The sequence below is a fragment of the Colias philodice genome, chromosome 30 (assembly GCF_061535455.1).
Source record: "Colias philodice isolate Cphi_HAF_F1 chromosome 30, ilColPhil1 Martin Lab GWU primary, whole genome shotgun sequence".
Lineage (NCBI taxonomy): Eukaryota > Metazoa > Arthropoda > Insecta > Lepidoptera > Pieridae > Colias > Colias philodice.
The window spans coordinates 3861473-3878863 of NC_143115.1; the positions used below are offsets into that span (position 1 = coordinate 3861473).

The window sequence follows — 17391 nt, forward strand, 5'->3', positions numbered from 1 at the left end:
GCTAGTAGATATATAGTCACGGGGAGACTAAATAATATAATGAATAAATCACGTTTAAAATCCGTTAAAATCTTTAATTTCTAAATCTCTCAATACGTCACGGAAGTATAACAATCACTGTGACACGTTTTTACGCATAGATTTTACTATCAATCCATCATGGTTTGTGTATACTGCCAGACAGACAAACAGACTTATTGGTACAAGTCACACATGTTTTATACAAATATTTTTTTAATACGTGTACAATATGTAATCACGACCGCCTTTCCATCTGCAAGAAAACTTCCGCAAGAAATGTCCGACAGTCTGTCTGACAGCAGCTTGCAAGTCTAATTCCGCGTTTCCTGCAAGTAGACTTGCAAGCTGCTGTCAGACAGACTGTCGGACATATCTTGCACAAGTTTTCTTGCAGATGGAAAGGCGGCCTAACTGACAAGTTTTGGAATAGTTATATGGTAAATTTTTTTTTCTGAAATGCGATGCAGGTTTTATATTTTTTTAATGTATTGAGATGATTGGTTAAAAGTTTAAATCCAACTGGAATCTTATTCGCGACCTTTTCAATACCAAATTTAATATTGCCACATTATAATAATATGCATATAATTAATATAATAACATCCCTATAGTATAATTAGTATTTTTAATTTAATTACTTACCTACTTAATTAAAATGAAAAAGTGTGTACTATATTGTAGTCATAAATTATTAAAATTGAGGCGTGGCTATGGAAAAAAATTACGCATTATCTTACGGTGTATTGGTTAATTCTTTGAAATAAGTAGGTAGGTACCTACTTACAGATTCTATCCCAAAGAAAAAAAAACAGCGTGTGTGCCGAGCACACGTGTCCGAAGTGAAACTTATTTGACAAGATCGTACCTTCTCCAGATCGACCTTACTCCATGACGTGACGGTATTGCCATGACGTGACCTTGAAATTTTACTGTCAACGCGCCTGAAGAAGTTTCACTTCTATAAATCTCAAAATCTGCAAATCGTTACTAATAATTAATGCAAAAGTGTGTTTGTTTGTCTTTCATTTACGTGGCAACGGAGCGATTTTTACTTAGTATGATTTATAATAGTATAAAAGTGATAAACCTACATATAGGTACATATAATACATACATAGTTAGTAGTTACTAATACTATAGGCTAATTTTTTCCACGGTGAAACTTAATATCATTCCCATGGAACTTTCATGCGAAGCTGCGGATAGCAACTACATAGAAATACACTAAATTATCAAACAATGGACTGTTAAATACAATAAATAGATATTAGAAACAATAAAAAATATGATAAATATGAAAAAACTCATGAGAATATTGTATTGTCACCGATCCTTGATAAATAATTTTGAATTACTTAAATTTGTACGCTTCAAGTGCACTCAATCTGTCCGTGTAAAATCCGTCTAAAGGAGTCGGTTACATACAAACATACATGTGAAGCTAATAAAAGCGTGTTAAAAATAATAAAAAAATAGACTGAACCCAAAAAGTTTCTATTAAAAACAAACCATTTTACTATCATTCCTTCTCAATGTGTTAACCTAGTAGTAAATTTATCAAACAACTATAGATAAAATAAGTACATATACATAATGAATATACATATTAGTATAATGTCTTACATATAAATTATACATTGGTAGTTTTCCGTAATAAATTGGAACCGACCGACATATTTTTCTAGAAGGTTCACTGCTCTCAATCGTTCAGAAATAGTAAGCTTTGATTCCTTGCATTTCCGTTGCATTCACATTTTATGTTATAACACTGCAAAAATACATAAATTAATTGTGCAACACAATTATCTTCCGTACCTAATTCTAACTGGTATTCCATTGATAACAGGGGTATGATAAAAATGCGTCGTGTTTATATTTGTCAGCTGGCTAGTCTGCTAGTAGCATAAAGCGCGCGAACTGCGTCGAACGTGCGCGTATTTTGAATTCCGAAAAAGTAAATAAAAGAAAAAAATCAACTGTCAAATCGCGCGGCAATTTTGACAGTTAAAAAGTGTACAGTAAATTAGTTTTTTTTGTCTGTTTACGTTTTGAGTTATAAACAAAAAGTTCGTATATGTGTTTTAAATGCGAAAATAATTATAGAAAATTGTGGACACTTGCCAAGCTTATCTCAATGATTATTGATACTTGGATAGTTCTTTAGATGCATTATAAATTATTTATTCACAAATGACATTATAATTTTCATGGCTCTTAGTGACGTCATAATTCTGCCGTTCTGTTTACTTATGCTAATTTCTTTTTTTTTATCGTTAGTATTGTCTTAATAGGCGTTGCTAAAGATAAAAAATAATCGATTTTTTTATGAAGCAGTGGAGCATATTTTATATATTTGTACGAATTATTAAAAAAATTGTAATATGTACCTCTATAATACATAACTACCTCAAAGCAATATTATTGCAAAAAGCTTAGACGAGCTAATAATTTTACAAATAAAATTAGTTAAATATCTAAACTTGTAAAATAGGTAAAAGAAATTGTGTTTGTATGTCATACAATTTATGCTTTTATTTACTTTTAGGTTATGGTAGTTAGTAATAAATATTATTCGTATTATATGGTATTATGTAGTTATGTATCTATATTTTAAGAGAGAGAAAATCTGTCAAAAGTACATTTTTTATCTGTGAAATGCATTTTTTTTTTCATCAAGCATTTTAATACAACACATACGTTCCAAAATCAAATACAAGAATAAAATACCTACTTATTCATGAACTATAAATGATAGGATTGAAATAAAAGTCTAGAAAATGATTTTCCTAATTCTTGCCAGTCCAAATATCAAATTCGTAAACATTATCTTTTATTAGCACGTTTAGTAAAATGATAAATCCGGATTTCGCACATATCTTATCAAATACATATATCTTTACTAGCGGTCCGCCCCGGCTTCGCCCGTGGTACCTACATGTTTAAACTATCCTATCTCTCAAGTTGGATCGAACTGCACATGGTGTGCGAATTTTATTATAATCGGTTAAGTGGTTTAGGAGTCCATTGAGGACAAACATTGTGACACGAGATTTATATATATTAAGATATCGCGAACAATTTTGCACAAACCTAATCTTTGGCTGTCTGTCTGTTCCTATGTATGCCTACATCTTTAAACTATGCAACGGGTTTTGATAGAATTTATTAAAGATACTATTTAGATTATTTTTCATTGCAGCTTCGCTCCTATTGGGAGTAACATCAAGTTACTATATATATTTTTTATTTATATGAGGTTTTTGGGTTTGAAGGGAAGGGAACAAAACATTTTTTCGAGATTTGGAGGTTTTTGACTTATCGAGGTTCGACTTAACGAGGTGCTACTGTATTTAGATTATTTTTCATTGCAGCTTCGCTCCTATTGGGAGTTTCTATATTATTTTTTATTTATATTATGGCCTTTCTCGATATATTATGAACTATCCAACACAAAAATAATTTTTGCGATTCAAACCAGTATTTCCTGTGATAAATGATAATTATCGCATACAACCAAACAAACAAATTCACATTAGTGTAGGACATTTTATGAATAAATCAAGTACTTTAAGAATACATTTCACCAAACATGATCAGACTGAAAATTGTTTTTGCTTTTTAGGTCATTGACCGTATTTTAATATTGTTTCATGCCTTTTTTATAATTAACTAGCGGTCCGCCCCGGCTTCGCCCGTGGTACATATGAAAAATAGATGTTGGCCGATTCTCAGACTTACCCGATATGCACAGAAAATTTCATGAGAATCGGTCCACCCGTTTCGGAGGAGTATGCAGACTAACATTGTGACACGAGAATTTTATATATAAGATATACTTAATATTATTCCTATATATTTATTTACGCAAACAATTGATAAAATGGAAATTTAACTATCACTAAGCCCTCTAATTACCATTCTAACTAACAACAATGTAATTAAAGAAAAAAAATGTGTGCGTGTACTAGTGTACACACGTAAGAAGTGAAACTTCTTTATGACCTTATTTTTCAAAAAATTATTTACTATATGCAACTTTACAGAAATACGTCAATCACGCGTGGTAGGGATAAAAACAAGATGGCGCGGAACGGAAAAATGTTACACAAAATTTTTTTCCAACCCCGATAAAGAAGTTTCACTTCAATATCTTATTCTATGTACCTTAGCTATAAACAATGACGTACATAATATTATAAAGATTATGAAGAATTGAGAAATAAATAAAAATAAACATTTCTAAGAAATACTAAAAACCGCTTTAATAAGATAAACTCATGAGTCATTAAATTATTGTATTGTCACCGATCCTTGATAAGTGTACAAAGTTTGAATTAAATCTGTCCGTTTAAATGTCAAAATCGAGTCTAATGGAGTCGGTAACATACAAACATACAGGTGAAGCTAATAAAAGCGTGTTATAAAAGAAAGAAGGTTAATTTAACACAGTTCAATAAAACATTAAAAAAGTATAATTAACATATAAATTAACAATATGACGTAGAACCTATTGTAATAAATACATTTAAATAAAACAAACAATTAAAGAAACATTATGAAGTTTATAAAAAATACAAAATAAAAGTTATTACTAGTTATACTGAGCAAGTAGTTCTATAGATTTTAAAGACTATAGGTATACTTACTGCTTCAAAGTAGGTGAGATTTCACTGATAGTCGATATGTTAAAATAACTCAAAATATAAAACTCAATCTTAAATCATGAAAATAAAGACAAAGAAGAAAATTTTAAAAAGAAAATTCGTCAAACAAATGATAGACGAACACTCCAAAATATATCCGTCTCTTTCTATTACTTTTAAATCATATCTTTTGACTCTGTCTAATAATGAAATTATGTATGTTATCCTCAGAGCAATAATTCCTCTGAGATGTTATCTTTATATGGCCGCCAAAAATAAAGGCACAGATTATACATTACATTTGTATTATTTGACACGAAATCTGCATATAAATGCTTTGTAAATGAATTTTAACGGATTTAATATTCAAACGTATTTCATTTATTTGCAATGGCTCGAATATAATTATAACATATTATTATAAATTTTTTATTTGCTATTATGTATTATAAAAAGAGAATTATGTTTGTTTGCATTGAATACCTAGGCTCCAAAAAATACTGGATTGATTTTAATTATTTTTTCACTAATTACATTATTAGAAGTAACATGCCTTTTAACATATTGCACTCTTTTATTTTCTGAACGTCTTCTGAATTCATGACACTGGCAACAAAGACAAAAAAAAATAGAAAAAAAAGCTGTTCGTATTCGAAATTCAAATTCCGAAAATTGCCGATACGATAGATTTTGCGCCTTTTTCAATGTTTTTAGGTGAGTCTTGGGTGAGTCTAGTGGTTATAAAATTCGAAAAATCTTGTCCTGTAAAATAATTATCATTACTTGGATAGGTATAAGATGGAAATAATTTGTGAATAGAGAACGAGAGTGATTTAAGATAAAACTGGATTGAGATTTGTAAGTACAATGTACATGATAATATTATCTTAATATTATCAAACTGAAGAGTTTGTTTTTTTTTGTTTGAACGCGCTAATCTAAGGAAACAAACATACAAACTCTTCAGCTTTATAATATAAGTATAGATTTATTAACATCACATAATCACATTGCATTTAAATTTTCAATATTTTATTTAATACAGCTCAAAATTATAATGTAAGCCGCATGCGGAAAGCTAGTAAGATATACATAAATGAAAGGCAATCTGTCGCCAAGAGCATCTCACTAACAAAACAACAAACAAAAATGTATAGAATTAATTGGCTTTAAGCCAATAGCCAAACAATTCACACATACAAGCTTTACGGGCCCTCAACACATTGGGCAGTATTGGCCCAACAAATGATCGTCGATGTTTGCCGCCATTACGGCATTTATGAATAAACATCTACAAAGACGGCCGATCATTGGACATTGACATTAGGCTCTACACCACAGACAATAGATCTGTATGTCTGTGCTCTACACTATCGTGATTGCCTCTACTCGCCCAACGCTGCCCATTGTGCGGAGGGCTCACTATCTTAAAACAAAAACAACACATTCTGATAACTACTTTAACTTTAAGATACACATATAATATTATAAAAATAATAGCCAAGAAAGTAACACGCCTTATTTTGTAAAAGTAAAACATAAAGAATATTCTCAACTTTTTAAGTCGGTTAAAAATATATTAATTCTATCCAAATGACGCATACAGTAAAGTGATGATTGTGACACGTGGATTTAAATCTAGTTGGCCATGTTATATATAATAATTATTAACTTATATATAGATTCAATTATTCTAAACTATTATGTGTAGGTGGCACTTCTGAGACGCAATTAACGAACGAGTCATTGTAATGAACCGTTTATACATCCATATGTAATTATTAAAAAGTGGTATTTAATTTTTTTTAATATAACAAATGAACACTCCAATTTTATAAATTACTAGCTGTTCCCCGCGGTTAACCCACGTGGCTCAACTCCTTTTGGTCTTAGCGTGATGATATATAGCCTATAGCCTTCCTCGATAAATGGGCTATCTAACACCGAAAGAATTTTTCTAATCGGACCAGTAGTTCCCGAGATTAGCGCGTTCAAAGAAACAAACAAACTATTCAGCTTTATAATATTAGTATAAATTAATCGCGCTTAAAATCCGTCAAATTAATTGCTAGATCAAGCAGAACTTAATAATTATCTTTATAATCGAGTAACCTAGTTAAACATCGCTATCTACTACGTCATATGTTTGTGAATCGTAAATTTTAATTGTAATAGGTATAGTCATAGAGAAAATTATCCTGAGAAATATTATAAATTACTAGCCGCTCCGCGCGGTTTCACCCCCGTGGCTCCTCTCCTGTTGGTCTCAGCGTGATGGTATATAGCCTATAGCCTTCCTCGATAAATGAGCTATCTAACACCGAAAGAATTTTTCAAATCGGACCAGTAGTTCCCGAGATTAGCGCGTTCAAACAAACAAACTCTTCAGCTTTATAATATTAGTATAGATAATCTTCTTATATATAAAAATGAATCGCAAAATGTGTTGGCAAGCGCATAACTCGAGAACGGCTGAACCGATTTCGATAATTCTTTTTTTATTATATTCCTTGAAGTACGAGGATAGTTTTTATGTAGAGAAAACGTAAATATGTACCACGGGCGAAGCCGCGGCGGACCGCTAGTAGCCTATATAATATGTAGAATTATAAGATTGAAAACCGGGGCAAGTTTCCTCCAAAAAGGTTAAAATAATATGGCATCGATGTAACATAGTATAAAAAGAGCTTGCAAAAAAATTTTCGCATTATGTACCTATTAGTTATACAAGTATAATCTATCTATTCTAATATTATAAAGCTGAAGAGTTTGTTTGAACGCGCTAATCTCAGGAACTACGGGTCCGATTTGAAAATTATTTCAGTGTTAGATAGCCCATTTATCGAGGAAGGCTATAATATATATTAATCACGCTAAGACCAACAGGAGCGGAGCAATGCGGGTAAAACCGCGCGGCACGGCTAGTAATATATGAAGTGAATACTTATTTCCGCTTTTGTGTTCCTAATTCTAAGAAAAAAGTTCAAAATTGCTAAAGTTGCGTGGGAAATTAGAAAACGTAAGAAAATTAAGTTTAATCTTTGCCACTATGTATGTATTTTATTATTTCTTGTCCGTGACACTGTTTAACAATTATCCAACCTTTGTAAATTAAAATTAGATTCACATTAAACGCTTCTACAATTTAAGTACTATGTACTAAGTCACGATTTCTAAGAGACGCTTCGTTTAACTTTTATTTTGTATCTTACTAGCTTTTCGCCCGCGTCTTCGCCCTTCTTTTCAAAGGAAAACCCGCATAGTTCCCGTTCCCGTGGGATTTCCGGGATAAAACCTATCCTATGTGTTAATCCAAGTTACCCTCTATATGTGTGCTAAATTTCATTGTAATTGACAGACACGAGATTTATATATATTAAGATGAAAATTAGTAAATAAATAGAAGAATAGTACCTGATTGAATATCACAGATACTTAATGATAATAACGTAGTATTTGTATTCTCTTTGATATTATTAGAAAAATTGCAATAAATTTCCAACTACCCTCCGATCTACTTGAAACTTTTTGACGGTTCGCTATTGGTCGATGTCTATGGTGAAGTGAATCATATAATGCATTATATTGATAAAAATTATTATTTAATTATAAAATATTAATCTATTTGAAATAAATTCACAGTCAATAGTAAAAAAGCAATTTAAATATATTTTTTTTTCAGTTCCTTTGCTGAAATTTTGTCTATGCCTTCGAATAAACAGTTTCATGCTTCCTATACCTACATTTATTTATAGTGCAGACATGATAGTATCAAAATATAAACAAAAAAAATCAAAACATAAGAACTTATCAAATTACAGTAATATATTTACGATAGATAATTTCTAAGTCATTGACAATATTATTACTAGGTATATATATATATATATATATATTGTGATATATATACTATTTAAGTATTTATTATGTACTTCTAGTAATGATACTTGTCCGGAAAGCTATAAAAATGATAATAAAATGAATGCATTTGATTCATACGTGATCATTCGTTTAACTTGAGAGTTATAGCTAAATATTCGCCCCAGCTTCTCCTGGGTTGAAAAAATATAAACAAATATGTACCTAACAAATAATCGTTGATATTTTATAATTTTAATTAATAAATATTCGTATATAGTATTTTAATAATATTTTTTTAAACTTGTAGTGTTAATATAGCTGTATGACTTCGATTTAGGCACACGATTTTACTTCAAACTGATTGAAATTTGAACAAATTTAGTCCCTCTGGAGTACTTAATTCCTCGTATTAAAAAAAAGTAGGTTTATAGTCGAATTGGAACGAATAGTACGAATTGGAATTTTCCCTTCAAAATATAATATACATACAAATTTTCTCTCGTATAAAAGGATTCTTGTACAATCAAAGATGTCAACACTGTCCGTTTGAATACCCCATTAAAACAATATTTACGATGCTATACGCGAATATTTTCCTCTTAAGAATCTCAACGCATAGCTCTATCATAAATATAAATAAAACATAAAGACAAACAAACGAACTAGTTTTACAATCGAAACATGTGCATTTCTAGGAGCATATGGCCATGTTTTATTCATACTTTAATATTACACAATAAATATTGTTTATTACTAAATTATACATCCAAAACCCGCTGAATCCATATTTTAGTAGCTTACCAAAATAATAATACTTGTGGATACATTGTTGCAATAGTTATGATTTGTAAGGAAGTGATTACGGAGAATCGCCCACTCAACCGTCGCGACGACATCCCTAATCATTTTTGAGAAGACGCGATCTCCAGATCGTGGTACCTACTGTTTAAACCACATGAGTAGAAAGAAAATATAGAATAAATCAGTAACACACTAACCATCTTATTGTACAGACCTTAATTAAATTCATTTAAATTACTTACTTACTTACTCCTCTGGCGCTGAAACCCCAAAATGGGTCTCGGCCTCTGAGACGAGAACTCTCCATCTTCCCCGGTCCTGAGCAGTCTCTTGCCAATTATTATTGGCTCGTAGCACGCGCATCTACTGTCTGATACTGTGGACGGATACATCACAATGTGATCATCACAATGTGATCATCACAGTGATCACATTATTAATACATTTTGTTTTAGGCATAGAAATCTAAATAACAAGACACTTGTTATTTAGATTTCTATGGTTTGAGGTTTTAATACACGAACAAAAACCAACTAATCTATATTTTGTCTCGCAGTACTACAGTTATGCCTTACATAAGTTATGTTTAGATTCATGTGCCAATAATTATATTATTATAGGTGACGCCTTTGATAAGAGATATTATATAATGTAAAATCGGCATCAGACAGCAGAATTCATAGCATACAGAACATATTTCTCGTAGAAGAAAACGAACTATCAAAATGTCAAATTTGCTGTGACATGTGCACAAATAACAATAAAATAATATTGAATTAAATTTTAAAATCTTTTTGTTTATAACTCAAATGTAAATCTGAATTCCTGTTTACAGAAATTAGTGAATTTTATGAAAAATACTCAAATAATTGAAACCAAATCGAATTACTCAGAAAATAAACTAGAAAAATTTAACCAAATCCAATTCTGTGTGTTATAAAACAGTGAATAAGTGAAAACAAACTAACAGCAACTCAACATCGTTTCAACTAAATAACTCAACTTTGTTTTACAACTCAAATCTCGTACGTGTACTCAACATTCGAAACGGCATCTCAACTTTGCGTGAACTCAACTTTTCCAACGCTTCTCAACACTAAAAGTTGAGTCGACTCAACTTTTTCTAAACCTAAATAAACAGTAATCAATGAACTCTTGACAATGGATAAACTAGTAAAGAGAGTTAAACTATGGGGCGTCTCCAGGAAGCCGTCGAACCCAGAACTCAGCAGGAGTCAATACTCCCTGGTATCAAGTGGTGAGCTTACTGCAGAGGCACTACAAGTGTGGCTGAAACTACCCAAGAAGATCAAGTATGATCCCGATTTGGAGCCCTTTCAGAAGCGATATGAGAAGGAGATTGGTGAGTTTCTGTTTGATATGTAGTTTTATAACATTCAAAGGTTTTATCTATAGTTTTTTTTTAGGAATAGGCAAAATGGCGCTGGTTTGAATCCCGCATCATGATCGACTTTTTTCTATTCCTTAAAATGATCTCAAATATTTTTGTTTATAAGAGCTATTGGTAGAATTATTTTTAATACAATTAAGTAAATATATTTGAAGTGAAACTTCTATATCGGGGTTTAAAAAAATTTAGTGTAACATTTTTTCGTTACGCGTCACATTTTTCCGTTACGCGCCATCTTTCTTATCCCTACCACGCGTGATTCGACGTATTTCTGTAAAGTTGCATATAGTAAATTATTTTTTGAAAAATAAGGTCATAAAGAAGTTTCACTTCTTACGTGTGTACACTAGTAGGTAGTAGGTACACGCACACATTTTTTTTAACATTAACAATATATTATCCTAATGATTATCGAAAATTTTATAACGCGGAGTGTACGGTTGCAATACCAATGAACGAATTTTGATGATACTTCAAACATGGCAGCGATGAAACTTATGTACCTGAATAACATATTAGCTATGGGAAAAGTTGATTTTGTCCGCGGTTTCGTCTACTAACAGCTAGATAGTTAATGTCTTTGCTAAAAATTATACTTATAATAGGTAAAGCTGAAGAGTCTGTTTGATTTTAATGTATGGATAATTGTTGTCAAATTCTTAGATATCACATCGTAGGTCAACAAACCAAGACAAATAGGTATAGCAATTATTGATTCCTATCTATCGATGTTAGTTGTTACAAAACCGCGTGACTTTGGCAAAAAGACAGACTGTATGTAGACTGCAGGGAAAAACGTTCATGGGCTTTGTAAGCCGACTAAAATATCGACCGTATAAAAAGTAATTAGGGTTCCGTACCCATAGAGTAAAACGGGACCCTATTACTATAGGTAAGCTCCGCTGTCTGTCTCCAGGCTCTCGTAAAGAGTGATAGCTAGAAAGCTGAAATTTTGACAAATGATGTATTTCCGTTGCCGCTATAACCACAGATAGTAAAAATTAAAGAAAAAAAATATAATAAAATTTAATAAATATATATATATATATTAAGGGCCCCATACAATAAACGTGTTTTTTCATATTTTTACTCAATTTTAAAAACGGTAACAGGTAGCTTTAAATTTTCACAGAATATTTAGGCACTTGCATAGTACGAAACCCTTCGTGATCGAGTCCGACTCGCACTTGGCCGGTTTTTAAAACACGTTAAATATAAAGTTTTTATAACCTTGACACTGTGCCAGTTAACTCGCACACCTTGACTGTTGTTTTTGTTTTTTGTTGTGTATTGTGCTTTCCTTGTATTTGTTTTGATGCGTAAATATTTTAGTGAAGGCTAATGTTACACATCACTACATAGTATAAAACAAAGTCGCTTTCCCTGTCCCTATGTCCCTATGTCCCTTTGTACGCTTAAATCTTTGAAACTACGCAACTGATTTTGATGCGGTTTTTTTTAATAGATAAAGTGATTCAAGAGGAAGGTTTATATGTATAATAATATCCATTAAATAGTGGAGAAGTACTGTTATTTTTGAGGTTTCTAAAGTGATGTCGTAAAAAATTACATTTTTTCCGCTTACATTGCAAACGCAGGCTGAACCCTACGAGTTTTATCAAAATAATGTACTAAGTATTATACACATTGAAAAGGTCTACAGAAAAGTCCGCGATGGTATATGTCTATCTCTTATGGATAACCCACAATAACTTTTTTTGTCATTTACTTTTTACGACAAATAATGGCTAATTTTCGAATCGATTTTAACCAATACAGCATTAATCCTTAACCAATAAAATACCTTGAATACATTGTTCATTTAATATAAATCTATATGGCCCTTTACACCGTATGATTTAAGTGAATATTTTCGAAGATATTACAGATTTAAAAATTGCGGGACGTACCGTTTGCGGCGGTACCGGCCAGCCGCCCGGCTATCTATCGGAGCGGGCCGCTATGTTTTTATATACAACGTTCACAGTTTTTCTGTAGTGTATTTAGTATCAGCATTGAACCCGTGCGAAGCCGGGGCGGGTCGCTAGTTTTATAAATATAGAAGAAAGTCGTGTTATTTACACCATTAATAACTCGCTACCTGTTCCCCACGGTTTTACCCGCAGTGCTATGCTCCTGTTGGTCTTAGCGTGATGATATATAGCCTATAGCTTCCTCGATAAATGGGCTATCAAACACCGAAATAATTTTTTAAATCGGACCAGTTGTTCCTGAGAGTAGCGCGTTCGTTTTGCGCTTACCAACACATTTAGCGATTCATTTTTATTATATACTAGCGGTCCGCCCCGGCTTCGCCCGTGGTACATATTTACGTTTTCTCTACATAAAAACCATCCTCGTACTTCAAGGAATATAATAAAAAAAGAATTATCGAAATCGGTTCAGCCGTTCTCGAGTTATGCGCTTACCAACACATTTTGCGATTCATTTTTATATATAAGAAGATATAGAAGATATATGTAGACCGTACATATTATAAAGCATTTGCAAAACCAAATAAAGTTTATCAGTTTTTGGGTCAAACTCTCACGGAAGAACCGCGCCCTTATAAAAATAGTGTCATACGGTAAATTTATTTATAACATGATATCACGTTTTATACAAAGGAAGGGTGGTTGAATTTGCCAGTTATTTATCCTTTGTTTGATTTGTATATAATCAAAGGTTTGTTACTCTTTCACGCAAATAGGTACTTTTGAACCGATTACAATGAAATTTAGCACATATAGAGGGTAACTGCCTCGGGCGGAAAGCTAGTGTTGAACTAATGTGAAACAGACTGATTAATTTAGGGTAAAAATAATTAGGGTATCTAATTAGTGAGGTATCAATTGAAAACAAATTATACGATACCTGTATAACATATTATAGATTGAAAGTAAATTAAATACTTAAAATTTCTTTGAAAAGCACGTTACTCCTTAGCGAAAACCGAATGAAAATCAGTGCAGTAGTTTTTGAGTTTATCGCGAACACACAGACTGTTTATTTTTATATGTAGTGAAATTTTACCAAGTCTTATTTACACGAACAAAATCGCAAGCCACTACTAGTTTTAGTACAAGTACTTTATAATTATTGACTTTACAAATCACATACGTATGTTAACAAATTACTTAAAAACGACGTCAGAATAAAGTAACTTTACCAAATTTGATATGATAATTTTCCTGTGAACGAATTGAATATTGTTGTTTGTTTGCGACGACCTGCTATATCCATAAAGGTAAGATTTTGTCATGTGGTAGCCCGCCCTCGCATAATTTGTACAGTGACATCATAACCTTTAGGTAGTGTCGTATTTATTTAGCTAAGTAGGCTTAGTATCGGAAAAATTAGAAACTGAAACATTTTAAAGTGAAACTTTTATTACATCGTCTCAAACTTTTTGGTCTGTGTAGCACATGTCGCGTGTATCGCGGCTGCCGACTAGGTATACTTACCTACTCGGCAGCCGACCGTCACGCGACATGCGCTACACAAAGCAGTGTTCGGAACCGTTCGAACAGTTTCACTTTTACCGTGGTTTCATAAAACCACACAACATTTTTTTTTTATATCCAAGATTTATAAACGCCTGTAAATCTTAATATTTGAGTGTATGTAGGAATTAAATAATTAGGTACCACAGTTTCAAAAAACTGTGTTCAAATAACTGTACTTTACCACCAATAATGTGCGAGGAATGTGTTTGTAAATAATCAATAGTATCGCTTCAAAATAAATGAAGCGATGGTTGTGGTTCTTTACAAACATCCTTGTACATTATTGATGGAAAAGCATCCTAAGCCAATTCAATATTTATAATATACTAGATTTCCGCCCGCGGCTTCGCCCGCGTTTGCAAAGGAAAACCCGCATAGTTCCCGTTCCCGTGGGATTTCCGGGATAAAAACTATCCTATGTGTTAATCCAAGTCACCCTCTATATGTGTGCAAAATTTCATTGTAATCGGTTCAGTAGTTTTTACGTGAAAGAGTAACAAACATCCATACATCCATACATCCTTACAAACTTTCGCCTTTATAATATATATTAGATATTAGAAGATATTAGATAGATGTATTTGTAAAATAATGAGTTTGTTAGTTCACGATTTAAAAAACTTGAGCGATGTCAAGGGAGTAGGGACATCCGGATGGAACGAAGTGTTAAGTTAGAGAGAGACAGACAGAGAACCACGTGCACGCCAAACGGCTTACAACTCTAGCAAAAAGTGTCGTGACAACTTTTCGTAAGAATTTTTTCCGTCTAGCCCCCTCTCACAACGCGCGATAAGGAACTTCGTTCCAATAATTCGAAAAGTTCTACATAGATTGCATTCAATGGGACCCTCTTCACAATGGGCAGCGTTGGGCGAGTAGACGCCATCACGACAGTGTAGAGCCTAAATGTCTTATATATGACCGTCATTGTAGAGTTTATTCATAATCGTCGATTGCGGCAAACATTGAGGATCATTTGTTGGGCCAACGCTGCTAAAGGGGCTGCTGTAACATTAACTTTGCGTTGTAGTGATTTTAACTACATACTTTTTACTGCGATGAAACATCTCATTTCTATGAGAATTTTCTTTGGCTAAGCGGGCGAAGCCGCAGTTTACAGCTAGTATGATATAATGTAGCCTTCAAGTTACAGGAAGCTACTTTTTCCCTAAATGGCAATCTTCAATGTCACGTTTAAATTTTATTTGTTGATACTCGAAAAAGGGCATTGCCTTGGAGCATCGGCATCGGTACAGAATACACAATAATTTTCATGGTGTAAAAACTCCTTTGTGATTCTAAAAAGGTTATGTACATACATACAGTTTTTAACACGCTTTAATTAGCTTCACCTGTATGTTTGTATGTAATCGAATCATTTAGACTTGATTTTGTCCAACTTTAAACGGACAGATTTAATTCAAAATTCGTAAACTTATCAAGGATCGGTGACAATATAACACAAAAGTAATGAACAGTGAATTAATTTTTCACCTTACGCCAATGTGAATGTAGCGAAATGGCCAAGCCACATATTTTGACTAAGGTGTAGAGTTTGTGAAGTTAGGCCTTGTAGAGTTAGGGCGTGTAGTGTTAGAAGCTTGGCTCTACATGAGATCTGATAACTTTTTGACAGTGCGAGTCATATGGGCTCGTCTTGGCAACATTTTACATGAAAATGTTTTTGGTGGGATACAATAATTTCATGAGTTTATCGTGTTTTCAAATTTTTTTTTCAACTACAACGGCCTACTAGTTTTCCGCCCGTTGCTTCGCCCGCTTGGTCTTAAACTTATATAACAAATTATTATATTATACTAAAACCTTTCTCTTGAACCACTCTATCTATTAAAAACAACTCCATCAAAATCTGTTGCGTAATTTTAAAGATCTATCATACAGACACACAGATGACGGAAAGCTACTTTGTATTAAACTACATATTTAGTGATAAGAAACTTACTATCAAATATTTCCTCTAATCATAAGCGTGGTAAATTCATATACCTATGTATATTGTGTAATAACAATAAAATATATATACAAATCTTTGTTTATTACTTTATTTACGTCGCGGGCGCATTCTTATTTGACGCGGATCGAGCGGTTACTTTGAACCGGTTTTATCTGGTTTTGCAACGACCCGACATAACGTGCATGTGTGTGTGTTGTAGTCGGCTTGAGGTGATTGGTATGTGATAAGCATCTAATTTACTTCATTGAAGGGTTCAATGGTTTTTGGGAGGTAAAATAGTTTACTAATATTATAAAGTGGCAAAATTAGTGTATGTAATATGTATGTATGTTTGTAATGTTTTCACATAGGTAAAACTAGAAATTACTTATTATAATATTATCTGATAAACTGCGGGACCGATTTTAAAAATTCTTTCAACAGCAAAAAACTACATTTTCCCTGGACGTAGGCTGTATTTTATTTTGTTTTTATAACAGGTTTAGCCTGGCCAAAGACGGGATAAGCGTAAGCGTTCGTCAACGCTTCAAACAAACACTAAAAAAGATCTTCAGTATATTATAAAATATCAAGTATTTTTAGACACGTATCTGAGAGCAGACTATAGTCTATAATGCAGTCATTTCACATCTGCAGTTTACGACTATATTCCCACGATCGAAAGATAATTTTATATTCAATATTTATCTAACTATATTATCTAGCTTTTATAAAGAGAAAAGATTTGTTTTATTTTTGAATGTTCGTTTATACTCAATTATACCTACTAGACCGATTTCAAAAATTCATGCATTAGCAAAAAGCTCCATTATTCTTGAGTGACATACAATATATTAAGCTTAAGCTCTATTTTATCTTTGTTTTTATCAATCCAGCCGGAGCTGAGGCGAGATGAGTGTACTATCTCTATAATGTATTATGCAATAGATAGATAAATTAAAAAGAGGAAGTTTAATATGTATAATTTACCAGCTTTCCGCCCGCGGCTTCGCCCGCGTTTCCAAAGAAAAACCCGCATAGTTCCCGTTCCCGTGGGAATTTCGGGATAAAACCTATCCTATGTGCTAATCAAAGTTACCCTCTATATTTGTGCTAAATTTCATTGTAATCGGTTCAGTAGTATTTGCGTGAAAGAGTAACAAACACACACATACACATCTATAAAAAAAACCG

The 17391-nt window shown here is 32.5% G+C and overlaps 1 protein-coding gene across 1 annotated transcript in view; it reads left to right on the plus strand.

Moving 5' to 3' along the window:
* Nucleotides 1-1935: 1935 nt before the first annotated feature.
* LOC149475479 (P protein-like) overlaps nt 1936-17391 on the plus strand; it is a 33565-nt gene continuing 18109 nt past the window's right edge. Inside the window, exons 1-2 of the mRNA XM_089713516.1 lie at nt 1936-2087; nt 10162-10689. Of these exons, the coding sequence (XP_089569642.1) occupies nt 10488-10689 (202 nt within the window). The 5' untranslated portion in view covers nt 1936-2087; nt 10162-10487. The remainder of the gene's footprint in view (nt 2088-10161; nt 10690-17391) is intronic.